Below are 27,237 nucleotides of genomic sequence, written 5' to 3'. Positions count from 1 at the left end.
CTTTGGTAAAAGCTGCCTACGCCCTTGTCACTGAGTATTCGAATATCGAAATAATGTGAAAGGGCGAAACCTCTTTTAGCTCCTCAAACTACACTATTACCTTTTCCCTTACTAGTTTATGAGAGGTAAGATCGAATATCTTTCTCTCTCACTCTGAGCATCTTCCGTAGCGCGGTCAAACAAGCAAACAATTTGCAAGTAGCCCTGAGTGAGCATAATCTTCTTACAATTGTGTGCAGATAATTTGCCTATGTGACCAGAGCTTTCAATAAAACACGTTGTCATTGGCTCAAAATTGTTTGCATTTCACAAATTTGTGTAACTCGAATTTTCCGTCGACTCACTCGTAGCTCGAGCCCGCCGACCACGTGTTGACAAACAAAATGTAAACAATAACAAAAACGTCGCAGTGGGCCCTGGCTCTAGAAGCCAGGCTAGGACGCTCTACGCCGGCGCCGGTGGCAGCCACGTGTTGCATCTGCTCGGCTCCAAACGTAAACAAACCAAACAATTTGCAGCCGAAGCGCCAGCCAGTGCGAGTGCCGCCACGACCCATTTGAGTGAAACTTTGGAATCTGTTCGGCAAAAGCTTTGCCCGCCCGAAGCGCCATACCGTCCGGCGCCGACTGCGACTGGCTGTGGTTGTTGTTGCTTTTTCTGTTTTCTGTTGTCTGTTTTCCGTTTCTGCGTCTGCTAGCTCTGCCTCTGCCTCAGCCGCAGCCGCAGCTGCTGCTTGTGCTTGTGCTTGTGCTGCTGTGTGCGGCTGCCACGAAAGTGTTGAAAGCTGGCCAAAGTCAATTTGCGTTCAGTTGTTTTAATAACGTGGCCGAGTCCGGTACACGGCGCACGACACTCGGTAATAGCAGTCAGTTGATGGAAGAGGCGACAGCGAATAGACGATATAGACCACTACTAAGTTAGTAGCGTCGAAATTCTTGGCCACCAGCAGATGCTGCAGAGTTCGTTATTATATCTTTTCCAAGTGCGTGGCGGTATGGTTTTTTTTTTTTTTTTGTATTTGCTTTTGCTTGCGATCGCGTTCTATAAGTTACTGAAGTGAAGGTCAGCGGCGCGATCAATTCCGTTAATGCTTTTCTTTTTTCCTTTTTTTTCTGTGTGTGCCGCGAACGCGTGTGTTGAATCTTCACGTGCATGTGTGTGTGTGTGTGTGTGTGTGTGTGAATATATTTAAATATATATATTTATGTATATATAGTATATGTGTGAGTGTTTTGAGAGTGGCCAATGCATTTCACGCGCAATTTAAACAGCGTCCGTCTGTCCGCTCGGCAGTCATTTGCATGCCAAATTTGCCTTTTCTTGTGAAATTGAGTGAGAAATCACTTCGTTTTTAACAACGTCATACACTGCGTATGCGTAATGCCATTAATCAACTGTCGCACTTACTAAATCTTCCTTTAGCGCTCCATTTCGCTGAGCTAATTAACATCGTCTGCTTATAAGTTCCAATTAGAAAAGCAAACAAACAAGAACAATTACATTTCTGTGCTCATCGATGCAATTATAAATAAAATGTTAAACGCTTGTGGCCATGTTGCAATTATCCGCTGATTTAACCACAACAAAAACAACAATATACGCCCCCAAGCTTGAAGATCAGCAGCAAGCTCCACAGCAACTGCAACAATCGCAGAATCGTCGCTCGCATTTATTCGAAAATTTCAGTTCAAGTTTGGTGCAATCGACAGAAAACTCTGAACCTCTCAGTTGGAAATTCCTCGAACAAGTGTCGAACTTGGACACCGAACTACGCTCCGAGACAGTTTTAAACAAATTTAAGTCCGCAAATGTCAACGGCACTACTGTTGTGGTAAGTGAACAGTATTGTTAACAAATCAGAATGAATATCGTAATTCATGGACTTAAATGCCACACAAGTGCCATTTTTGTCTCCAAAGTTCCATATCACGAGCTAAAAACCACTGATCATTTGTGAATGTCTTTCGTTGAAAAATTAAATATTTTTCTCAACAGTTATAGAATAAAAAGATCGACAAGTTCAGCAATAATTTGTATTTAGATTGAAAAAATCAGAGTTCCAAAGAACTTTAAGTTGCTTAGTAATTGAAATGTTGCTTTAATTTACATTTAAATTTTAAAAATGCATAGAAGTTGGCAATCCAAATTTTATTTTTGTAACTACCTGCCTTTGGCAGTTGATCAATCTTTTATCTAGTCTGATCAATTCGTCTAGCATGGGTTTTTATTATTATTGATCCATTACCCATCTGGAGTGGGCTTTATTTTTTATCCCTAATGCTAACTACTGAGAGGCTTTTTGTGTCTGACAATTAAAATAAAAGATAAATTGTTTCTGTGTTTGAATTTGAATGTATTTGTATTTTAATGACAAATTAAATGAATCAGGAGAACACGTTTTACATTTGTGTTTCCCATTACGAGTAAATATTGAATTCTTTTCTTTATTTGTCGATTATATTTATAGTGTCACATGTAAGCGAACACTGCTGAAAAAATAATTTGTGTTTTTCCGAGAATAAATAATAACGGGCCTTATCTACTGAAAGGCACTTAAAGTCACATTTCGGGGCCAGTCTACTATCGAATATATTTTTAATGTAATTTATAAGAAAATACCGAATGCGCATATCTACCTTTTCGGCTTTTAATGTGGTAGAGAACAAAGAGTTTTGTACTCCATAATTGGAATTTGAATTATTGTCTATAATAATCCAATCCAAATAATCCAAAGCAAAACTTTGACATAAAATAATAACACGTTGCTCATAATTAAATACACGTAATTGAATTTGATCGATTACGCCTAGTATTTATTAGCCCTAGATGGTTGTTCTTATTTTACGTAATCTAAGGTTGTTCTTCGTCGAAAGGACTACAGCCGATATTAAGCCGATGTAAGCACAAAATTCTCAGTTTCAGATTTTTTTTGTATTTTGGTAAAAAGTTTTCTTTTTAATAAAGTTGTTATTCATCGAATCGGCGACAAACATTTTTAGGGCTCCTACTAATAGACGTCTGCACGTCTGCACTCTTCAAGAGCTTGGTGACGACTATATAGAGCTATAAAAAATGTTCATCGGCGATTTGACGAAGAACAACTATCCAGAGTTATGAAATTTTGAGTGGATCTATCATCCATAGTTGTAAACTCATACTTGCTTTATACTTGAATTTTAAATACTACAGAGGCCAGATAAATCATAAAATAGGTCCTAATTTTTTGCCAACTTTTATGTTTTCATTCTTTTAATGTAGGAAGAATTTGAATTCCATTAATTGTGTATATACGACTAAATGGAAAAAAACCATTAAATATTACTTCTCCATATGATATTCATATTTATAGTTTTTTAAGGCTGTGTTAGTAAGAAGCTCTGAGAATTTCCAGTGCCCCAACAAGTTCCCTGTGATTATAAATTGCATTACAGAGATATTTTGATTTTGATGCGTTCATTAGCTCTTGTCTGACCTAGAATGCCAATAAACAACTAAATTCGGCTGTGAGTGCTTTGATAATAATGTGGTTAAATAATAAGCACCTATATCGAGGCAAACATTAGCCGATTAATTCATCATAAGTATAATTTAATTTAAATATGTAAATGTGCGGCAATAAATATTGGAGCGAAAATGTAAACAATGGCAACAATGGCCGATGCATTGCATCTAATTATTACTTGGCATATAATTAGTACAGTATATTGTGATTTGATTATTGAAACATAAGCGGCACACTTAACACAGCTATGTCCAGACATTACTCAGATTACAAGAGATACGTTGCCCAGATTTCTATTTCATTTCAATTAGTTGGTTGAAAATTAATTAGAGCAACGGCTAGGGGACAAATGTTTATGTTACATGTGCGGCAGTCGGGCCTTGTGGTACTCGTATAAATAATTTGGCAAATTCAAATAATTCTTAAACGACAACAGGACAGTACAGAACATGAGGCAAGAACACTGGCGCAGGGCAATAAAAAGCGGCAACAGAAGGCAGGAAATGGCCAAATGAAAATAATGCAACATACGTTAGGGCGCACGGGCATATACGTGTACCCACGGAAGTAGTATGTGTGTGTGTGTGCTTTTCGGGTGTCTATGTAATTTAAGGTTTAGTGTCCTTTCGGCACTTACGCATGATTTGAATAAAAATGTTTGTGCCAGCTAGTCGGCAGCCGTGGCAAGGACAACGGCAACGACAACAAGGATAACAACTGTGGTTGTCTGGTCGCTGCTGCCGCTCCACCATAAAATGAGAAGCAACTACAACACCTTTTACATGGCATAACAAGAAATTGTTGCAAAATATTAAATTGCTGCGCCCTCAACGCAGGCGACAGCAAAAGGAGTTGCAGGACCCGCTCCGCAGCAGCAATGGCCATTGGGACTGGGGCAATATTTGTGTGTGGCCGCAACAAATACGTGCCGCACAAGTCTGTCCTCGAGTGTGTGTGTCTCTCTGTGTATGTGTGTGTGTGCGCGTGTGTGTGTGAGGAAAGCGTTGATAACTTAATAGCAGGACAATGCAATACTTTCCATTTATCTGGCCAACTGTTGTTGGCCTGTCTGTGCGCTCTACTCGTAAACCCTTTCGCAGGCGCCGTCTGCAGTCGCTGCTTGAAATAAACCCATTTCGGGTAAAATTACCCACCACTGTCAAGGACTTTTAAACAACTTCATAAGTTGCCGTTTCCGACTTCCAACTTACAGACACGCACACATGTGTGCACTATATATCCTAGGTATGTGTTATTGTTGTTGTTGCTGCAGCATTTGCGCCACGTTAATACCCCAAGCCAGTGCTCCGCTTGTCGCCATCCATTTTAAAGCGAATGAGCGCTCTGGACGCCTCAACTGCCATGGGAAGTTCGCTGGTGATATATGAGCGAGGACTGAAATTATGGGGCATAGGAGCATGTACAGAGATTGTGCATCTTAGTGGATATGCAAACTAGTTGGATCTACTTAAGCACTTACACACCCGTCCATACACACTGAGCACAAACAGAGCAGGTGGTGTATGGGGAAGAAAAATAAACTAATAAATTGCCACAGACAGACGTGAGGCTATCCCAACAATCGACAGTGTTCCAAAGTATATGAAAGTTGTTGATATGCTTTTATTTTTTAATAAGTCAGAAAATATAGACTCTCCACATGGGAAGAGAATTTAAAATACGATGTAATGCCTAAACAGAATCTAACAACGTTACAATAACAGCTAATGACGCCTCCGAATTTTTATTCATAGCCAAGCAACAGTTTAGACAGATAAGAGGGTTCGAAAAAGTAAAAAGAGGGACTTCAATTAGATTACTCCACGAAAAAAGTAAGCCTCTAACTCGAAGAAAAAATTTAATATCCAGCAAACGATCTACAAACACACAACGAATCGGAAATAGTAACGAAGTAACAAGTTTTTGGAAATTGGGCGAAAGTGTGTTTCGCAAACTCACATAAAATAAAATGTTATTTTTCTGAAATCAAAAACTATTGACACTGAAATCGCCAGGCCATTACATTTTTAAAAAGCTACTTTCTGAACTGCACATTTTGTTTGTTTGAAGTATTAAAAAAAAGGATCATCTCAAATTCAAATGATGTGTGAATGAAAAGTGTTGTATATAAAAAAAGCATATTCTTTGCAATATTTTAATTTCATTTTAAAAGGGTCTATACTGCGATTTATTTGAATTATTAGATTAGTAATAAGTTCGTTCACATTCATAAGAAATTTTGTCTTTGTAGGACATTTCCTGATAAATACAAGTAGATTAGATTTATATTGAATATAAAGTGAAAACTTATCTATCGAATGCTATTAAATAAGTCTTGTTTTTGTGGTTCACTTAACTTAGTTTCCTTTCCAATAATTATTTACCAACAAATGCATGCATCCCTGTAACATTTTTAATACTTGTAAGAATGGAGAATTTGCTGTTCATTTATTTAGCCAAAAACTGTATCAACATTTATAATGATAGGGAGATGTAAGAAACTTAACTACGTTTTTGCTATTCTAAACAATGTACGATCCTTTTCCACCGTGGATTGCTTCAGTACGGGTTACTCTGGCGCATATAAAATACTATATGCAATATTCCATGAATGTCGGAGCTGGCCGACAAAACACCTTCAACTTCGACTTTGAAAGGTTCATTGTGCTTGGTATTTGGTAGTTGCAAGCCAAAAATTTGCCGCATATGTTGCACAAGCGACCGTAAAAACATGTGACAGCAGAAACAATAACAACAACAGTGGCACGAGCACGAGCTCGAGGACAAGGACAAGAGCAGGACATTAGCTAAGCGGCAACTGTAACTGTAACTTAACTGTAACTGAGCGTACGTGCCGGCTGCCGACATTCCATTTCTACATCTACATATATAGCTGGAAAGAAAGGGGAGGGCAGCATCAACGGCAGGAATGTGGGAGTGGCTGGTGGAGGACGAACTGGCCGCCACACGAGTGCGTGTAATAACCGCTTGTCTGCAAATACTAAATCAACTCCAGTTCGCAGCGCATTTTGCATTCTGGCGCTGAGCGGGCAACCTGAGCAAACGCAGCACATCCTGACTTGCCAACGCCGATGGGACCAGTCCTGCCCCAGGCCCCCCTTCGGCTCTATTGTCAGTCTTGGACACGGACACCTCCCCGATGATCGCCTGGTCGCCTGGTCGCCTGGTTGCTGTCCTTTTACGGATTATGGGCTACATTCATAATGAAATCGTTTTCATGCCGTCACAGTCACCCATTGCTATGCCCATATCCTTGAACATCCTTGCGCCATGCACACACATTCAAGCATGCATTGGCGCCCAGCACTTTTTGACTTGCTGCTTTAGCCGCGCTTGTAATTCCAAATGAATTTTGCAAAAGTCTCAGCCCAGACTCGTTCCCCAGCCCCATCCCCAGCCCCAGTCTCGACATCGGCCATTTACATTTACAGTTTAATTCATTTCATTTGCGCTCGCCTCACCATTTATGTGGCTAAATGGCCAAAATCCTTAAATGCAAAATAATTTCGGGCAGGCAACAATGTTTGTCTCCCCGCTGTGTGTGCTGTGCGTGTGTGTTTTTATTTGTATTTGTATTTGTATTTGTGTGCGACGACAGGCGATGCCATCCATGTTCAAAGTTCAGCAGCTGCTCCCTGCCCCACCCCTCCTACTCTCTCTTTTTCTGCCCCACAAAACTGCCCAAATCAGTTTGTTTTGCATCACTCTGTTGTCTCACCAAAAACTTATTTTTGTTGCTGTGGTTGTTGCCTCCATTCCTTCTACCCATCGTCCTTTTCCAGCTGGTGATTTTATTTTATTTCATTACACGGCACCAATTCCCTTTTTTTTGTTGTTTTTAGTTTTTGTGTTGTCGGCTCGACTGCCTTGCCATACGGAATGCGAAAAATGCATTTAATCCTTTTTACGTTTAATTGATAGCGACAATTTTAATATGTTTATTCAACACTCGCAAGCCGCCGCCCAAACACACACACACACACACACATGTTTGCTCATAAAATAACACTAAAACAGTATCCTTTTGTAATTAATGTAAGAATGTGACGAAAGGCAAATAATTTTGTATTTAATAATTCCCAGTTTAGGATAAACAATTTATAGCATTACTGCATAATTTTTCTTAGAAATACCCGATTCGAATGAAAGAGAACATAGAATTGTATAATAATTATAAACGCAAAGATAATATAATTTTAGCGGTAAAGTAACTTTTCAATAGCTGACGAAAAATAAATCAATTAATTAGTGCGTGATGCATATTTGCGCATTTCTTTCACATTACTTCTTATATAACTAAAAGGAGATCAAGTCTGAATTACATTAAAACTTGCTATTTTATTTGTCAAAGGGTTCATTACATGAGGCAGGATTCACAATTAAATCAGAAGAAGTCTAAAGTTTGTAATAATATTTCTTACTTTATTATGCAAACGAACGTACGAATTGCCTGGAAAATATTAAAAAAAAAAAAAATGATAATATAGAAAAGTTCTTGGTTATCAATTGTATACACAATATTAATTTCAAGTGATAGGTTACGAAATTATTATGATTATTGGTCCGCATAACTGCATGTTGATTATTTTTCAAAGTTCAATGCGGTTGAAGTCGTTATGTTTATAAATCTGAACAACAATACAAATGGAGGAAAAAACGCAATGCTTTCAAAAATAAAAAACAGCTGCTGCTGAAATAAAAACAGAACCGGGGATTCTTACAAAAAAACAAAGAATCACACATGAATAAATGGCATGCATATGTATATACAACTCATGTATATGTTATACGAGTATATATTTATGTACTCGTATGAGTAAAAAAAGTTGAAAATTGTGCGCAAAAGGCTTAAAACAAAAGCCGCACCAGACAAAATGGCACGCGACGCTTTCAAACATTTACGGTACTTCCATTTTCATGTTTTCTTCTTTTTTTTTTGGTTTCAACTGGATGAAAATTTAACTTCATTACTCGCATTTAACGCTTTTTATTTCATTTACTTGCTGCACTTTGCGAGCATGTATTGATTTGATTTGTGGCGACTGAGAGTTGTGATGGCAGTTTTAGTTCAGGGACCGTACTCTGTACACAAGGTCCTAGCACTATTTCATTGTTCTCTGTTTGTTGTTCTATGAATTTTAAAATCAATTTTAAATTGACTTTGATCTGGTAATTAATTTTTCATTGTGCACCGGAAACATTCAATTTGTTTAGTTTGCGGTTTTCGTTTCTCAATAAGCCGCAGACATCTGTCGATTCATTTGCGTGCTACTCAACATTTTTTAAACAAATGAGAAGCATTGTCCAAATTAACTAAACAACATCGCCCAGCGCCATACGAGGGTGGATTATTAAGTACTGCAAGCTAATTCATTGCTCGCTTTTTCATAATATTTGTGGGAATAAAAGTAACCAATCTTAGCATCTGTCTCATCTCAACAAACAAAACACTTGCCCCTTATTTGCTTCAACAAAGAATACTTTTTGAGTTTAGCTGATCCTGCATACAGTTTTCGAATTAGAAGAGTATAATTTTGATGCCTTAGTGTTGCCAAAGTAATCTAACTCACTAGCAGCTAGTAGGGAAAATGTGGAAATGTTTTCGATTTTCTAAAGCACCTCACGCATTTCTGATGCCAATAGAATACATGATGCACAACATATTGTGTCAATATATGTATGTACTTACAAGTGAGTTCACGAAAATATATACATATGCTTATATAAATATATGTGTGGTTGAAAGTTGGCACTGCCTGGCCAGAAAGTCTAAATCTAAATATAAAATGCAAATAGCCTTCACCCAATATAACTAAAAACAATAAATCTGAGAAGACCGAGTCCAACTTAAAAGCCATTTATTCTATTTTTGTCAACATATTAATGACCGAACGCTAACATTTATTTATTTTTCTTTATTTTTTTCGAAACTACAAAACCCGAACTATAAAAACCTGTGCAGAGCAAAGCGCTGCAAAAAACATTTATTAATATATTAAATAATATTATTATATAGATAGCATTGCTGAATTGAATGGTGCTATAATATGAATAAAGCAAATGTGCATTCATTTGGATACACTTGTACTCCAAAAAATTTTTATATTTAATAAGTAGTTTAACATATATTCAAAAGTTTCTACAATTTTCTAAGTAAATGCTTCAATTAAAAAAAAAAACTTATTTTTATTTCCGGCAGTGCTCTCTGTTGTCGGAATAAAATATTTATATAGTTTTAGATTTAGACTTTGTTGGCTAGTGTATAAAGCTAAGCCCACTTGTTTGCAGATGGAAATTTCAGGTGCACGAAACGCATATTTCTTTACACCCTCCGCCCACCTGCCACGTTCAGAACTTTCACGATTTGAAGTGCCATCAACGTCGTCGTCACAGGTACTTGGCATGTGCCGGGAGTCTGGTTGAAATATCCTTTGATATTCAATGCGAAGTATCGTGATAGAGCCGCTGACTATTTGCTATTCTGGTTTTTTTTTTGCTGTTTTTTTTGGAGGGAGAGGGGGAGGGGGAGGAGGGCCATGACTAATCGACGGACGTCCACACGTATTCGTACATATTCGAATATCTGTTTATCATGAGCGCTGCACGAAACGATGAAAAGTGCATGTGGAAACGCAGCTTTCCTTAATTAAAAGCTGTTTTCGCTTAATATTGACCGCAACCTGTGCGGTTGTCGTCTCTTTCGTCATACGACGTCCTTGCCGCGGTCAGCGCCATTTCCGCTTCAGGCTTGGGCAAGATTGATTCCTCGTTTGACAGATTACTACTGTAAATACACACATCGAATATGGTCAAGTAAGTGTACATATGTGTCGTGTGTTTGCCTGTTGTGCCTTCATTTTTGTGGTGGATCTGCGATTCAGAAATATGTATGTGGCTTTTACACTCGCCCCAGCTATAAACTTTAAATAAAGTTAAAACACGACGTTGTGGCAGGAGGCCCATTGACCGTAACTTGGCGTTGAACTGAACTATCTGCATTTATATTGTGCAGGGAGTCAATATAAAATATACAAGTATGTAAGCCTTGCTAGGGAAATTACACACAAAAGTGCAGCAAAGTCCATATTTTATTAAAAAAGAATTGGCAAATAGTTGTTATTTTTCAAATTAATAAAAGGACCTCTTCTTAAAAGTCTTAAATTTGCTTGGCATTAATAGAATGTAAATTATTCAGGGCTCTTTAGCTATCTTCGTCTTCTTCTGTGAGTCTCTTACATAATCAACAACAATTTATACAAAGCGCAAACTTGATCGCACTATATGTGGTTTTAAAAGGTTTTCTTTTGTGAATAATTTAAATTTTTCAACAGCGATCTCAACACATGCAGTATAATTCAACTAAGGTCGATGCATAGTCGTAGGAGTTCGAACTGCAATTAAGATTGAATGATAAGTCGATCATACCTTAATATTTTATAAAGATCGAAAGTAACAGAAAGAGAAAGAAAGATAAGGAACCTAAATATGAGTATGGTTAAAACAATCATCATCAATAGACCAGCGATATTTTATGCAGTTCCAAACACGGTTGCTCCTTTGGTTTTAATTGAACTTCTTGTATTAAATTATTTGCTATTTTAATTAATTGACTCTTCAATACTAGTGCATACAAGCTTGGATTTCAATAAAATGCAGAAGGAATAATATCACGTGGTACGTGTTTTCAGAGCTCAGTCGTTTTCAATGGTTCTTGTTCTTGCAAATATTACTCATCCGTACCGTGTGACAGATCGCTAGCCGGTCACTTCTATTAGATGATTAGAACGCTACAAGTTTTTAATTGCAGTCATGTGTTGTGCTTGTTGACTAACCGGGTCAGCCGCTTTGTCTCTCGCTCTCTTAAATATGTTTGTCTGTATGTACATATGTATATGTAATCGTGGCAGTAAGTAGACATAAATGCCGTTCTGGCTAATTTACTTAATTGGTTGGAGCACGGGAACAAGTGCACAAATCCATTTAGCATAGAGGAAAATTATATGGGATATTTTTGTCAAATCCATGCAATTTAAAATGAAAGCTTAAGTCCATTGATTGGCCATCGACTGCAAGCCATTTTGTGGGTCAATCCAAATAATTTACTCGCTGACAGTTGGTTAATTATTTATTTATTTACGAGTACTGCCAAAAAAAAAAAATAATAATAATAAAAAAACCAAGTAAATGTAAAATCGCAAATAATTTATTCATTTATAAATTTTTATTTTATTCATTATAATTTCTTTTGACAGAGACAAGCTTAATAAAAAGCAACCAGCGCTCATGCCATGCCGCGAAATTGTTGGGTCGGCCGAGCGACGACGACAGTACGCTCATGCATGTAAATGTATTGCACACTTACATATCACACACACGCACTTTCACACACACACACACACATGCACACCCTACACACTTACATATGCAGACATGCATAATTGAACAATTGCACGTGTGAAGTCGCCAACAACTGACGCCACTAAAGTCATCAACGGCTGCAGAGACCGAGCCAACAGCCCTCACTGCCCCCGCCACCAACAACACCTGTCAGCCAACCAGCGTGTCTGTCAATCTGTCTCTTTGTCTGCCCGTCTGCCCGTCTGCCCGTCTGTGCGGCAGTATGTGGGCGGCTTTCCCGACACGGCCACTTAAAGCTCTTTCGCGCACACCCACACACACACACATATACAATACACATATTGACAGGAGTGTGGAGCCTGGGCGAGCACATTTTGTGATCCCATCAGGCGAATTGTTGTTATTACTGCTACAGATTTATGATACAACACATAAAAGGCATGCATTTATATTTGTGTACATACTTGTACATACAGCATACATTTATTTGCATTCAATTATACGAAATATAATTATTTGTATACTGCATTTGTCCAAAAACTCCGCAAAAAATCCAGTCAAATGTAATGCAATTTGTCCCGCAGACGCGTCTCTGCACACACGCACAGAAAGTGTAGTCCGGAAAAATATAGTGTGTACTTGTAGTCTGGCGATCCCCACTTGCTGTCTTGCCCTTTTGTTGTTTTGGAAGGAAGTTCACAAAGAACTGCTTTAGACGCTTTGATCCTTAAATCGGTAATTTTCTAGCACGATGAAGGTTAAGTTTTCTAGGCATCCGAAGCCATATTACAACACTATTGGCTGTTCAAATAGTAGAATCCAGTAATGAAAAATACTATAACTGGCAGCGTTTTATAATCCATAATCTATATAAATAAAAGTCGACGAAAAGACGAAATTATAGCTGGATATTATTTGAAAATAGAGAACAAAAATTCAATTGTTGTTGTTGTTGTATCCCTGAAGGATAAGGATTTATTGAAGTCGAATTTTTAAATTAAAAGGACGGAAGGAAAATATTTTTAGATCACTATCATCAAGCATTTATATCAAATATTTTCGACATAAATATATTGTATTTATTTTTTTGAATTTATTTCGACACAAACTTTTATACTCAGCTATGCAAAATTATGGTACGATATAAGTTTTAAAATTTTTGGTTAAATTTTATAGTTTAGGCCGACCTTTACAACATTTTCGTAATCTCGTTTGGCTCTCTTAGGCAAAAAAAAAAAAATCAATAACATCAGAGTCTGTTCGGCGACCTCGAATAAATTTGGGACGACCATTGATTGCTCTGCAATCAGATTATTTGGCCTAGTATATTTATATGTAATATACATGCATACCTATACAGCTAAATATCATTTAGAAACAGCGGAATATTTACAGTTGAAAGATTTGAACAATTCAAGACCGCGACCGCAAATGAAAACACAACACATACCTTTCTTAATTAGCTTAAGTCATAAAAATCTACAACGGCCCATAAACAAAAACGACAAAAGGCGAACGCAAACAAAACGCGAATTGTGTAAACAAATTAAAATCGAAGCACTCTCGAATTAAACAACTAACAGAAAGCACTAAACACTTGCCGATTATGCAATCGCGGGCACATATGCTATAAACAGATACTCAGAACCACACGCAGCACACACACACGCGCACACACACACACTCACATATACAAATACACACACGCATACACTTGCTCGGAACCTGCTGCAATTTTGATTAAAGTGGTCGGTTGGCCGGGTGGCTGGACAGCCCAAGGGGAAAGGCGAGTCCATCGATGATTCACGCGACACACTCATCTCGTCAATGGCTAAGTATAGCCCCGTGTTGTCTGTCTGTCTCTCTGTATGTCTGTCTGTCTGTCTGTCTGTCTTTGCCATGTACGTATACTTTTGTATGTCATTGCCAAACACCTGTCCAACTAACTGTGCGTGCCAGTGGAATGGTTGGAAGGAGGGTGCGGAGAAAGCGATGCGTTCGGGTCTCGCTCGCGCCGCTGATTTTTTTTTTTGGCCATGTTCCAGCAAACGAATTAGACACAGCTGTAAAATTGAATAACTGACAAACTGAGTGCCTCCATTTGACGCAATAGTTGTAAATCATTTGCGTTTAATTTCATTAATGATGACAGTTTTGCATTCATCTCCTTCTACATCTACTCGTATACTCATCAGGCAAATCCATTGCTAAGCGAGGACAACTGCACTTTAATGAACAACAGCTGTCAGCCAGAAGGGACATTAACCAATCCGACTCCAGCGCCATCTCTTAACGGCACTCTGACCGGCATTTCGAGTCGTCCAGACACCACCAATGCCTTGAACACTGACAGGCAACAACGGCAGCACACCAGCAATAAAGTCATCGACGCGGGGAATGGCGAGGTGAACCAGCTGGAGGCAATCCTTGGGTAATTATTAAATGTCGAGTTCCAGTTATGCATGTGCATGTGTCTGGGAGCTGCTTTGGTAAATAAATGCTATATTATTTTTCACAAATAACATTCGAAATGTAAATCTAATTCGAAAATACTTTCAAGTTGTTTCCTATTTACACTAGAAATTCTTGAATTTTCAAATAAATAAGCATGCAATATCTCCTCATCTAAATATTTGAAATTCTTTAATTTTTCATTTAATAATGTCTAATAACGTCATTAGCATGTGTATTAGTATTGTTCAGTATTTTTATTTATTTATTTAATGATAGCTTTAAGTTAAAACTTGGATAGCTATAACGACCAGGACTTTAAGCTATTACAATCAATTGGGAAATCTTTATTTTCGCTCTTTTTTCTGGCCCTAAGCTGTTGACAAGTATCATAGAGTTTGAAAATGGAAATATGTTGAGCCTTTTGATCATCAATCTTAAATTGCGAAGATGATCTTCATTCATCAGCTTTAATTGGGAATGGAATTTTAATTAACATTTACTTATAAAAAAAAAAAATTGAAATGAAATCGAAAGACGTTCTTTCGTTACATTACCTTACAACACATTGCTCGAAATCTCATTCCAGATTTAAATATTTAGTTTAACGTATACATATTTTTGTAAGTTGTTATATTGAATATGAACAGTAGTTAGACTAATCGAATACCTGCTGCCATTATCGATACGTAGAGCAACTTTATGAACATCTTGGGCATTGAGAGACAACGAATAGTTTATGGTGAGGCAGAGCATAGAAGAGAGAAGACGTAACGCGATTTTATTATTTGTTAGAGAGTGAAACAATTGCTTTTTTTAAGTGTATTGAACATTAAATCGAATTAATTCATAAATAGACAGTATTGCCATTGGAGCTATAAGAGTTTTTACAAAAATCAGCTTGAAGGGCATGCACAAATATACAGCCAAAACAATTGACAACAACAAGATTCGCCCCAGGCATTAATATGAGCTTCAATCAGAATCTGTGCAGTTCTGTACCGTCGCTTAGCAGCGATGACGCGGTTATTGAAAAACTGACTCTGCTGGAAGTCCTGCACCGACAACCGCAGCTGACATCATCCTGTGAGACTTTGTGCGCCAGAGAGCATGAACAAGACCAGGTCGAGAGAAATAGTGTTGGCGATAGAGGAGCATTGCTTGCTGCTTTACGGCTGAAGGCAGCCACAACACTATGCAACATTCAAGAAATCCTGCACACTGTTTCGCCGTTTGCGGGCGCCTAAAATCAGGATGCAGGCGAGTGGATAGACGGTTTTGAGAGAATCTGTAATGCAGCGGAAAAGGCTGATGGTTTTAAATTGCACTGCATTCGCCTGCTAATGGAACCCAATTCAGTGGCCGAACTGTTTCTCAGCGTGGACTACGGGGAGTTTAGAAACTATTTTTTTTTAATTTCGGTATTATCTATTATATTTCCTACGTCATAATGCTGATGAAAAAAAAACTGTGTTTACACCTGAAGAAGCTTCTGTTATTGAATACTATCATGCTCCAGATGCAACAAATATTGGAGATATCGAAGAAGCTGAAACCGTTCAACTGGCCATCGAAGGGTTACGTGAGAGCTTTCCCATCATTTCTATACTACATGCGGCCAAAAATCCATTTCGAACTGTTCTCAGACGGGCTTCAAAGACAGAAGCCCAGAATAAGGACCCTTATTACAACAGTATTGCAACACCTACTGGTTACTCTTCTTCCGGAACTGCACCAGAAGCTCAGATAAGATTGACTCGAAGATCTATTATATTACACTAAGAAGAATTCTAAAGCCTATTGGTTTTAATATCTTCAATAATTTCAATTAGATAACATAACTATGCAAAAACAAGAAAGGAATGCTAAAGTCGAGCAGGCTCAACTCTTAAATACCCTGTACCACCCCACAAAAAAGTAATTTAATTAATTAATTAATTAAATTAAATTAATTAACTAAATTAATTTAATTAATTAACTAAATATTAACTAATTAAATATAAAATATTCCATGCATGCATACATACATTTACATTTACATCAGAATCGTGCCTTATGCGTGTTTGTGTACTTGTACATATGTATGTATGTGTGCATTGGGCCTGGTTATATGGCTATAACTTTCTTTCCGATCATTTTATCATAATGAAACTGGTATACGGATATATAATTACTAACCTAATGTGACTACCAAATTTTAGCTCAAAATTCCAAGAATTACGGGAGTTATAGAAAATCAGTAATAGGGGGGGAGTGGAGGGGCGGATCAGAAAAAATTAACAAACTCGTCCTTTCTCGGTCTCAGGAGAATCTGTATACCAAGTTTGGTTATTCTAGCTCTTATACTTTCGGAGATCCTTGCGTTCATACAGACAGACAGACAGACGGACAGACAGACGGACATGGCTATATCGACTCGGCTTGTCATGCTGATCAAGAATATATATACTTTGTGGGGTCTACCAAGCCTCCTTCTGTGTGTTCCATGTGCACTCGCACAAAACTAATATACCCTTGTACCCTTTGGGTACAGGGTATAACAATAAATCTTCGTATCGTATCTTGGCATCAATACCTATTTGTATATATACTCGTATATTCGCTTAAACTTTAACGTATTAGATCGAATTCGTTTGTCAGAAATATGTTCAAAAAGAGATTGAAAGAAAAATTTATTTTTTATTTAAGAAACTTTAATCAAAGTAGAGAGATGTATGAAACAATTCTAATAAACTCAAGAACGTTTAAGCCCGTAAAAAATAATGAATACAAATTCAAATAGGTTTCAAAAATGATTAGAATTTATTATTTTTGATTAAACCGCAAAAAGTACACAAAGCACATGGCGCAAGATTTTTAGTCAAGCTATAGTCTTAATGGCCAATTCGTATTTAGTTGACTTACCAGTTTTATTTGATGGATCCAGATATCACTTTAAGCCTAAAAGCACTTTTTTCTAAACATAATATACAGCTACTATTTTTTTAAATTTTTGTGTATGGTTTTTTTTCTATTATGCTCAAAACTTGGATCGATATTGAAGTTAGTGTATTGATATTCCAGTTGATTGTTGTTCGTGAACAATTTTGTGAATTGAAAATGCATTTTCTTGAATATTATCCGAGAGATATTCAAAGTATGTATGTTAGAGAACATGAGTTCAGTTTTGTGTAATTAGCAGCATTTTAATTGATCGTTAAAAGTTGCATGTGCGGCCATAAAACTGAGCCGACGAAGTGAATTTGCACTTTTGATCGATTTAATTAAATTTTTATTTATAAAGCATTCTCAAATTAGAGTAGAGTAGGAAACTGCATGCATTTATAGTAGTATTTGTTGGCCCCTAACCTAATATTTATGTATATTTCATTTGTGCCATTTAATTCATGCGCCCCACACACCGCCCTGCCTGCCTGCCTACCATACATCACAAACCCAATGAAAATCATCGCAATCAACATCAATTCGAATGCCAAATGCAAAGCAATGGATTTGCATTAACTGGCCCACTAAACGTGGAAATTCTTTCGCAGCAAGTAGCAGCAACGAAAGCAACAGTAGCAAAAACAGATGCCCCTGGCCAAGAGGAGCATCAGCAGGAGCCGCACTTTCAGTTCACCACACCGACATCCACATTTCGACGCAAAAAGCAACAGCAAGTACAGCAGGAGCTAGAAAAATCGGCAAAAGCATTAGAGACCTCACAGCCAACACCAACGCCAACGGCAAAGTCAACGGTTACGCCACCACCGCCGCCCCCACCGACGTCACCATGGTCGACACCGGGTCAAAGCAGTAATGCAAAGTTGCAACAGCAGGAACAGCAGCAGCGCCAGCAGCGGCACGCAACGATGCTAGCCGTGGGGCAAGGAGAAAGCGGAACCTTTGGCGCAACTGTACGCACTCTGCCGGCAATCTCAAGGCAGCAGCAGCAGCAACAGCAGCAACAGCAGAAACAACAACAACAACACCACCACCACCAACATCCACAGTATCAGCAAAAACAGCGTAACTCAACGGGCACGACCCCCAAACAGCAACGAAATCCGAAGACCAACAACAAAATGGGCCTAATAGCGGCCAGCAACAACAATGGCGGTAACGCATCCAGCGAAGCACCCATCACAGCAACAGCAGCAGCAGCAGCAGCAACAACAACAGCAACGGCGACGACAACGGCAGGGTTGACAGCGACAGCTACAACAACAACGACCGACAGACGCAGCCGCGGTGGCGTCGGCAGCGGAGGCGGCGGCGGAGGCGGCGGCGGAGGCGGCGGCGGAGGCGGCATGGGGGGATTCGTCGATGGAATCGAAACATATTTGGGCCTCATCGGCTGGCGCAAGAAATGCCTCTACACCCTGTTACTCCTCCTAATGCTCCTGATCATCACAAATCTGGCACTGACGCTCTGGATAATCAAGGTTATGGAGTTCTCCACGGTAGGTGGCCCCTGAACCTGTGTAGCCATACACTACAGCACATTGTGCCTTTGCCATTGTTGTTCCAATTATTGTTGCAGGATGGAATGGGCCAGCTGAAGATTGTGCCCGGTGGCATACAATTGTCCGGTCAGGCGATAATCATGGATATGCTACGCGCATCCACCATCCGTTCAAGGCATGGCCAGCCCATAGCAATAGGTGAGTATCAACGGCACGAATCAGTCCAACTCCGCAGAATCCTTGCACAGTGGGATGTGCTGATAGAAAACTCAAAAAAAAACGTCTTAATACTTGATCGTTCCTATACAATGCTATGGTTCAATTTTCTTTATATCCAACTATATATTGTGACATTATTAAACAACCAGCACATATTGTGGCTCAGATTGTTTGAAAGTCGACCCCTGGTTCCTATGCCAGGTATGGGATACAGTAATCCGATTTAGTTTATACTCAGGTATACAGATAAATGCAGCATTACTTAAAACAATCATATATTTTATATTTATATATTAGAACAAGAAAGGAATGCTAAAGTCGAGCAGACTCAACTCTTAAATACCCTGTACCACCCCACAAAAAAGAAATTAAATTAATTAAATTAATTAACTAAATTAATTTAATTAACTAAATTAAATATATATATATTCCATACATGCATACATACATTTACATTTACATCAGAATCGTACCTATGCGTGTTTGTGTACTTGTACATATGTATGTATGTGTGTGTGCATTGGGCCTGGTTATATGGCTATAACTTTCTTTCCGATCATTGTATCATAATGAAACTTGGTATACGGATATATAATCACTAACCTAATGTGACTACCATTTAGTTCAAAATTCCAAGAATTACGGGAGTTATAGAAAATCGTTAATAGGGGGAGTGGGGGGGGGGGGGTGGATCAGAAAAATGAACAAACTCGTCCTTTCTCGGTCTCAGGAGGATCTGTATACCAAGTTTGGTTATTCTAGCTCTTATACTTTCGGAGATCCTTGCGTTCATACAGACAGACAGACAGACAGACGGACAGACGGACATGGCTATATCGACTCGGCTTGTCATGCTGATCAAGAATATATATACTTTGTGGGGTCTACCAAGCCTCCTTCTGTGTGTTCCCTTTGGGTACAGGGTATAAAAATGGATTATTGCGTAATCGACAAAGATATAGCGCTTCGACCCCGCCGATTTTGACAAATCATCTGCTTATAGGAAAAGTCTAACATTTGAGCACGATAGCGTTGAAGCTAAAAGGATAGTGTTTTTTATTTCATACTATTCGTGCATATTATTCTTTATTCTTTGGTTTGCGAAAGAAATTCTCTCTTCCCACAAAAAAAAAAAACTAAAGTCGTTTGTTTGCAAATGGAACAAATAGAGAGCACTTCTGTCTAATTCTTAATAAAACCAATAAGTAGCCTGTTTCCATTGCTAGCTTCCACTTTAAAGCAAACTGCAGCTTTTCAACGAAACTTTGAAATTTGTCCACTTGTGTACTATGTTTGTGCCACTGTGCATGGCTAATGTGGTAAGTGACATGCTTAGGAGCGTGATGGCGGGCACTGTGGCCAGGCCAGGCCAGGCCAGGCCAGCTTGTTCGTGCCATTAATATTCATTTTGCATCAATTTCACTTTTCACATCATCGCTTCATTTGGTCAGTTCAATTGATGGGTGGATGGGTGGTCGAATGGATGTGTGGGACCGGTTGTCTTGAATGGATCTCAATTGTCATTGTCGCTTTTGTCAGCTGGCAGCTGGCAACTGGAAGCCGTCGGGCGTCGGCGTCGGCCGTCCATTGACCATGCGGTTGACCTTCGCGCATGGTTGACTTGTGCTTCAAAGTCATGCCAGCAGTCGGAAGGGAGGCGTCCTTCGGAATTGTGGTCGCTCTGTTTTTCTTAGCCACTGGCATGTTTGTGCATGTTTAATGAAGTTCGTTCAGGTGCAGCGTGCAAGGCAGTGGCTTTTCAGTGCATCTTTAAAGGCCGACAACGACCAGACAGCCAGCCAGCCAGCCAGCCAGCCAAGTAGCAAGAAAGTTTACAGTATCCTGCATGTGTCTCTGTGCTTGCACTCGAGCCTGTGTCCATGCCTACGCATGCCAGTGGCCGTGCAGGACAAATGTGTGCCGTTGGCAGGCGTGCCATAAATCAGCAGATATACGTACATAGATAGGCAGGCGCACAGACACACGCATACACATTGACCAAGTATGGGAAAGTGATGGTTATGGGTATAGGAAGGGGGACGGCGACTGCTAAGACGCTGAGCGGTCACACATGCTCGTGAACTTGTGAGTAGCGGCGACAAGTGAACAAGGTGCAAGGTGGAGATTTTGCCGGTGGGTGGCGGCTGCGCCAGTGACGAAGCATAAGATGCGCAATTACAGATAAAGCGCCCGAAACCGTTGCCCGAGCAGAGAAGACAGATGGGATTTTCAAATGACAGGCGTGTGTGGGTAAATGCTATCAAAAGGCATTTCCCCCAGCGATAAGTAACAGCTATGGAACGTCTCGGAAGTCCATGTGTGAGAGTATACAAATGTGTGTGTGTGTGTGTGTGTGTGTGTGTGGGCAGATCTGTGTATGTGTGTGTGCGTGTGCCGGTGCGGCAGGTAGATGGCGCCGCTGTCTGATAACTACGACAATATGTGGCATCGTGGCCATGGCACCACAGTCAGAAATTTGATTTCCGTTGCAGCTATCGGGGCGCCCAGATCTTTCAAAACTACCGCTAATTTTGTGCCTCTGTGTATGTGCGTGTGTGTGTGTGTGTGTGTGTGTGTGTGTGCACTCCATCATTATCAGCCACCGCATATTAATGTTGCAATAATTCTTTACACTGCTCTTATTTGTCTTACAAACGTTTTGTGTGTTTCACCGCTCTGCTCTGCTTCTATTTTCCTTCTTGTTTTGGCCGCCATCGTCGCCGTCGTCGTCATCGCCTCCATTGCCAACACCAACAGAATCATCACGTAATTTTTCAATCAGTACACGTGACCCGAATGGTATGCTCGAGAATCATTTATTCCTGGGACACGATAAGCTCGAATGCCTGTCGTCGGGATTTCGCATCAACGATACAAACGGACGAAATTTATTTTCCGTAAATCGAAATGAAGTCACAATCGGTGCGCACGCGTTGCGCATTGACGGCGAGGGAGGTGCCATCTTTCGGGAATCCATACAGACGCCACACGTACGCGCCGAACCAGGACGAGAGCTCAGGTAAGTTACAGATGACTAGGCTAGACTAGACTAGCAACTGAATATGAAAGCCAAAGGCACTGCTCTTAGGATAAGCAAAATATTTCCTTCATTATTTAAACCGAATTCGTACCAGATTTCTTCAAATCTGGAAATAATTAATATTTGAAATATTAAGCCCTCTTGCGACTTATTGTCTTTCTCCTATTTTATTGTACTTTAAATCGTACTTAAGTCTCGAACGGAAGCCAGGTCTTCCCATAACTAAATAATCACGACTTGAAATCTTTGACTTGATCCTTTTGGTTTGTTTTTTTTATACCCTGTACATGAAATGCACAAGAGTATATTGGGTTTGTGCGAAATAAAAAATTGAACATTAGAAGGGGGCGTGGCAGACCCTTCTATGAACACCTACAAGTACATCTCACAGACTTTACGAGCTAGAGACACAAAATTACTACAAGTTTGACCAATGTGGGTTCAGTCGTATCAGAAATGCAGGCGTTTATACGGACAGACGAACGGGCGGACGGAACTTTGCACAAATCTGATAACATAAACTTTCCCTGTGAATTGGCAAACGTTATAAATAAAGAAATCGACGACTTCAAACTAAATAATAATCGTAAAATTCTTTACAATAGTAGTCTTTAATTTTATCAGAATTTTGATCAGTTCTGTCCAAGTGTATTTATTTAAACACCTATTTCTGGGGGAAAAAAAGGTTAGCTGACCTTACTTAATTGAAATAACAATTGTAAGGTTTTCATCACCCGGGATGCTTAGATTGCTCCCCATTGGATGATTTTTAAAAGAAATCGCGCCCTAATAGATTATAGAATTTTTCGACTTTCTACCCTTAGTAGGTGCTTGGGTATTCTAGTCTCCAGTTTTTATGGTATTTACTGGTTCGCTGATTGAAATATGTAGATGTGCAGATAAACTGCATATATGAATTTTATATTGGCCACCCCCCGGAAGCCTCTGCGACTGAAAACGGCTCAGATTGTCGACTAGTGGCAGTGCCAATTAAAGTAAATGAAACTGAAACCCAAACTGTTGCTGCCGTTCGCAACAAAATTGCACATACAAGTAGTGTTGAAATTCAACAACTGTAATAAATTTCATAGAATTCATAGCCATCAGCTGTGGTAGCAGGCAGGATCAGAGCAACAAAAACAACCACAACAACAACAACAGCAATAGCACCGGGCTGCGAAAAATGAAGGAATCTGAGGAATAAAAAATTAAAAACAAACACTCGCGTTTCTACCCAACACACTTCACTATATATTTGTGTGTGTGTGTGTGTGTGTGTGGCTGTCTGTGTGTGTGTGTGAATGTCACCTTTGCGGCATCGGCGTCGTTGACAACAACAAAAGCGTGAGGCTGCATCACTACCAGAAGGACTGCCAGGACGTGTTAGTGGCGCGAGCCACTGGTGAGGCAAAGGTGTTGGTTGTGCGGCTTGTCGAGAAGTAAAAATATTTATACGCGGCCCACATGTACGAATGTATAAACATTTGTGCCGGCGAAGCAACGGCAGAGCCAGCAAGTGAATTGAAAAGCGCTTTAGGGCTGCATTTCCTCCCTCCTCCCTCCACCCCCACCTCCACCACCAGCCTTTGCCGGCTTTTTCCAACGCACTCCTTGCTCACTGAATAAATCGGTGGATCGACCAGTCGGTGGCTCTACTCTCATATGTACATACATATGTATTATACAAATATAAGTGTATCTGTGTGTGTGTGTGCCATTAACAGCGTCGGCGGCTTGTAATAACATTTTCATTGACAAATTTGTTGATGGCCGGTTTGTTGGTTCATGAAAATTAACAAATTGACTGACAGCCAACAGATAGCATTCGACGACTGAGCGAACAAACGAAGCCACACGTTGCAGAAATTCAAATTGAAATGTTTATAAATGGTGCAGCCTATCGGATTGCAAATTTTGCGACACAAATAGCCCATAATTTAAAAATATTCCTGCATTTTTGCGATACCACTTTAAGTTCAATACAAGAAACAATCAAAGACTGCCATACTTTATTTCATAATTAATGCAAACTGAACCATTGGGATAAAATCGACCCACCATATTGCTCAAGAATACACATACTATAAGTTCAATACAATACAAGTCTCTGCGGAATGAGTCTTTAGAACCGGTTTGTCTTAAAAGGCAGACAAAAATTCATCGTGGTAATATGAACAGATAAAGCTAAAAATCATTAAAGTCGCCTATTTCGGAACTACAAAATCTAATAAAAGCATTTCAATAAAACTTCTAGGGACGGGACTAAAAGACTAGATTGTCCTTTATTTTTTAGCAAGTTAATGGAGCGCTAGTTCCATTCAAATAATTCAAATTGTTGATACAAAATTTAATATTTATTTAGAAATGCATAACTCACATTTATTTACGTCCTTAATTCTTCATTGTCTGAAATACGGCAAAAAAAGTATAGTAAGTAGTATATTTTTGCAAAATGAGGTCAACCCGTTGATCACTAAATAAATAGAAGTTCATCGTTCAATCTTATCCCAATAAGATTTAAGGAAATATTTTGCGATTCAGTGCCGTTTTTGTTTTAAAACTTGTTTGAAATATTTTAGAGAAATTTTGAGCATTGTCAATATTTAGTTCCACCTCTAAATGGTGGACATTATTATTAGAGAATAAATGCTTTTGGGATGGTCAGCGACTGCCTTATATCTAAATAATTGGGCAGTATTTCATTTTTGAAACTATACAAGTTCACTTTACTGTATCAATTACAGGCTGGAGTCGCCGACACGTCAGTTGGAGCTTACTGCGGCCAAGGATATAAACCTGCAGTCTCGAGCCGGTGGCATTGAACTGTTGGCACTGGAGGATGTAAAACTTCGCGCTCTCGAAGGCAGCGTAAGTAGTAAGCTATTGAAAATAGACACCTTTCCAGATGCTATAAATAATGCTTTCAATTTTGTAATATAAAGTGTTTTGGTAGTCAGGCATCTCCCATTAAGTTTACTTGAAATTTATATTCGTAATAGAGCTCACAAAACGAAAAAGGCACTAGTTTTTTCGAATTTGTCGAATTTGTTTATGAATTCTGTTAGTATTGTTGCTAAAAGATTTGGGAGTTACAAATTTTTCTTCTACTTAATGGCATCAGAAATATGTAAAATCGATAGCTTAAAAAATTGTTATCAAGATTACCAAAGAAAGGATATAGCATTCCATTCACTTGGCAGACCACACAAGGCGTACATATTCTTCATCAGTATGACAGGACGAGTCGTTATAGCTTCGTCCCTTTAACCGTCCATCTAGGAAAGTATAAGAGCTAGAACAAGCCACCTTTTCCTGATGCATCCCCATCGCTGTTCGTGATTTTACCGAAACTCCGTGAATTGTCCATTTGTGCAATCCAGAGTTGAGCCAAAACAGCAGCAACAACAACAACAATTGCTGCCAGGGCATGAGCAGGGGACTTAATTTATTTTTAGTATTATTTTTATTTAACGATTATCAGCGCCAGAATGCCATGTCTATTGTTATTTAAGCGGATACAAATGACAAGAACATGACCTGATTAAATATTGAGTGTGCTGGCTAATACAGTATGTTTAAACATTTCAATATTTACAACCTGTACGTAAATGTGGATTTATGTGCAATACATGTATGTTTATAAAACTTGTAAGTGCAGACGTTATTGCTATTAGGATTATGTTACATGTAGTTGGATGACTTTAATGAATATTGAAGGGGTATATGATGAGCTATTTTCGATTCCTTTGGGCGGAAGTCAGCCTGTTTACATGTGTGCCTAGTCTGTTGGGGTAGCGATCAATCTCTTCCCAGTGGCTACATACACGATAAACTAAAGCGACTATACCGTACATGATCCTTAGAGTAAAAATAGCGTTGATATCATATTTCCATCAGGCAGCCACGACCTGCTTGTAAATGAGGCGTTTGTCCTCCCAATGGAATTTCAATTCGAGAATTATAGATGGGTGCATCAGGAAAAACACACAGAAACTTGTCCTTTCTAGGTTGTGTAAGAATCCTAGCTTTTGCACTTTCGAAAATTAATGCATTCATACAGACGGATAAATTAACGGATCAAGATTCTTTATAACTTTACCTATTGAGTTCAGGGTCTGAAAAATGGATGAATTCTTCTAAAAGTTAAATGCAAAAGATTACATAGAAGAAGAAATTTTGCTTGAAATCCTTCATGATTTTTCAACAAAACTATTATACAAGTATTTGTAGACAGCACTATTTTAAAAAACTGTGCATATTTTGATGTGAAATGATTTGCTAAGTAGCGTTTCAAATACAAGTATGTATGTGCTACGTTTAATATCTCTAGCACTAAAGGTATTTAATTTTAGAAGCTCAGTCCTATCCGGAACACTTACCTACAGAATATATATCCTTGACATAAGATGTTCATTATAGTATAAGCGGAATCAATGCAAATGTCTTCTTCTCCCCTTTTGATGTTCATCTCCTTACACATATATTCCTTAACAGTTGCGCTTGGAGTCGTCGAAAATTTTAATGCCCAACCTGCGCACCGCCCAGCCGCCCATTATGGGCAGCGCCCAGAGTCGCGATCACCTGCATCGAGTATTCCAGTTGTGCGCCTGCTCCAATGGGAAACTGTTTTTGGCGGCCCCGCATTCGATATGCGCCGGAGACGACTCCACGGTTTGCAGATGATTGGGCTGGTAAGCCGATGTGGTTGATACATACAAGTGTATTCAAGATTGCCGCCGTCGTAGCTATAGTAGGTTTTGATTTATTTATGCATATCGATACCAGTATATCGATAAAGATATCTTATGGGTATACTCGTATATATTGTAGTACATGCCTACATACTCGTACATACTCGTGCATATAGAGGTGCAGTTGTTGTTGTTTATAGTTTATGTTGTAAATACTCGTACATACATATCGTATGCTTACAAATGCGAACACACATACACACTCGTATACTCGTGTGCATATCGAACACTCAATTATCCATACAAACATACATGCTACGAGTACATATGGAAATATTTATGCGAAATTTCAAATGGTTAGCACTGAAATGGAAGCAAATAGGAAAGTGCAGCCAGTAAAGTAAAAGCATGCAAATAAATAATTACGAAAATAATCTATGGGCGCAAATGAAAACACGTACACGATGCAGGCACACACAAACACATACACCGAACACCACAGTTGTTTCA

The 27,237-nt window shown here is 39.0% G+C and overlaps 2 protein-coding genes across 2 annotated transcripts; both read left to right on the top strand.

Annotated features, from left to right (window-relative positions):
* Window positions 1-897: 897 nt before the first annotated feature.
* On the top strand, window positions 898-14,316 carry LOC115626974. Its single transcript, XM_030522489.1, has 3 exons — window positions 898-992; window positions 1,710-1,831; window positions 14,077-14,316. The coding sequence occupies exons 1-3, from the start codon at window positions 950-952 to the stop codon at window positions 14,314-14,316; spliced, it is 405 nt and encodes a 134-aa protein (XP_030378349.1). The 5' UTR covers window positions 898-949.
* A 4,305-nt stretch (window positions 14,317-18,621) lies between these two features.
* LOC115626973 (delta-sarcoglycan) lies at window positions 18,622-27,237 on the top strand. The gene is made up of 5 exons (XM_030522488.1): window positions 18,622-18,774; window positions 18,855-18,975; window positions 21,754-22,015; window positions 24,781-24,904; window positions 26,531-27,237. The coding sequence occupies exons 1-5, from the start codon at window positions 18,622-18,624 to the stop codon at window positions 26,717-26,719; spliced, it is 849 nt and encodes a 282-aa protein (XP_030378348.1). The 3' UTR covers window positions 26,720-27,237.

This window comes from Scaptodrosophila lebanonensis, unplaced genomic scaffold (genome assembly GCF_003285725.1).
Source record: "Scaptodrosophila lebanonensis strain 11010-0011.00,11010-0021.00 unplaced genomic scaffold, SlebRS2 tig00000089-arrow-pilon, whole genome shotgun sequence".
Classification (NCBI taxonomy): domain Eukaryota; kingdom Metazoa; phylum Arthropoda; class Insecta; order Diptera; family Drosophilidae; genus Scaptodrosophila; species Scaptodrosophila lebanonensis.
The sequence above is the reverse complement of the archived record's forward strand: the minus strand, read 5'-3'. Positions and strand labels throughout refer to the sequence as shown.

Coding starts and splice junctions, on each gene's coding strand:
- LOC115626974 (XM_030522489.1), top strand. CDS start 950: ATGCTGCAGAGTTCGTTATTATATCTTTTCCAAGTGCGTGGCG. Junction 993..1,709: donor TCTTTTCCAAGTGCGTGGCG/GTATGGTTTTTT, acceptor TGCAATCGACAG/AAAACTCTGAACCTCTCAGT. Junction 1,832..14,076: donor TCAACGGCACTACTGTTGTG/GTAAGTGAACAG, acceptor TATACTCATCAG/GCAAATCCATTGCTAAGCGA.
- LOC115626973 (XM_030522488.1), top strand. CDS start 18,622: ATGGGGGGATTCGTCGATGGAATCGAAACATATTTGGGCCTCATCGGC. Junction 18,976..21,753: donor TGGCCAGCCCATAGCAATAG/GTGAGTATCAAC, acceptor CAACACCAACAG/AATCATCACGTAATTTTTCA. Junction 22,016..24,780: donor GAACCAGGACGAGAGCTCAG/GTAAGTTACAGA, acceptor TATCAATTACAG/GCTGGAGTCGCCGACACGTC.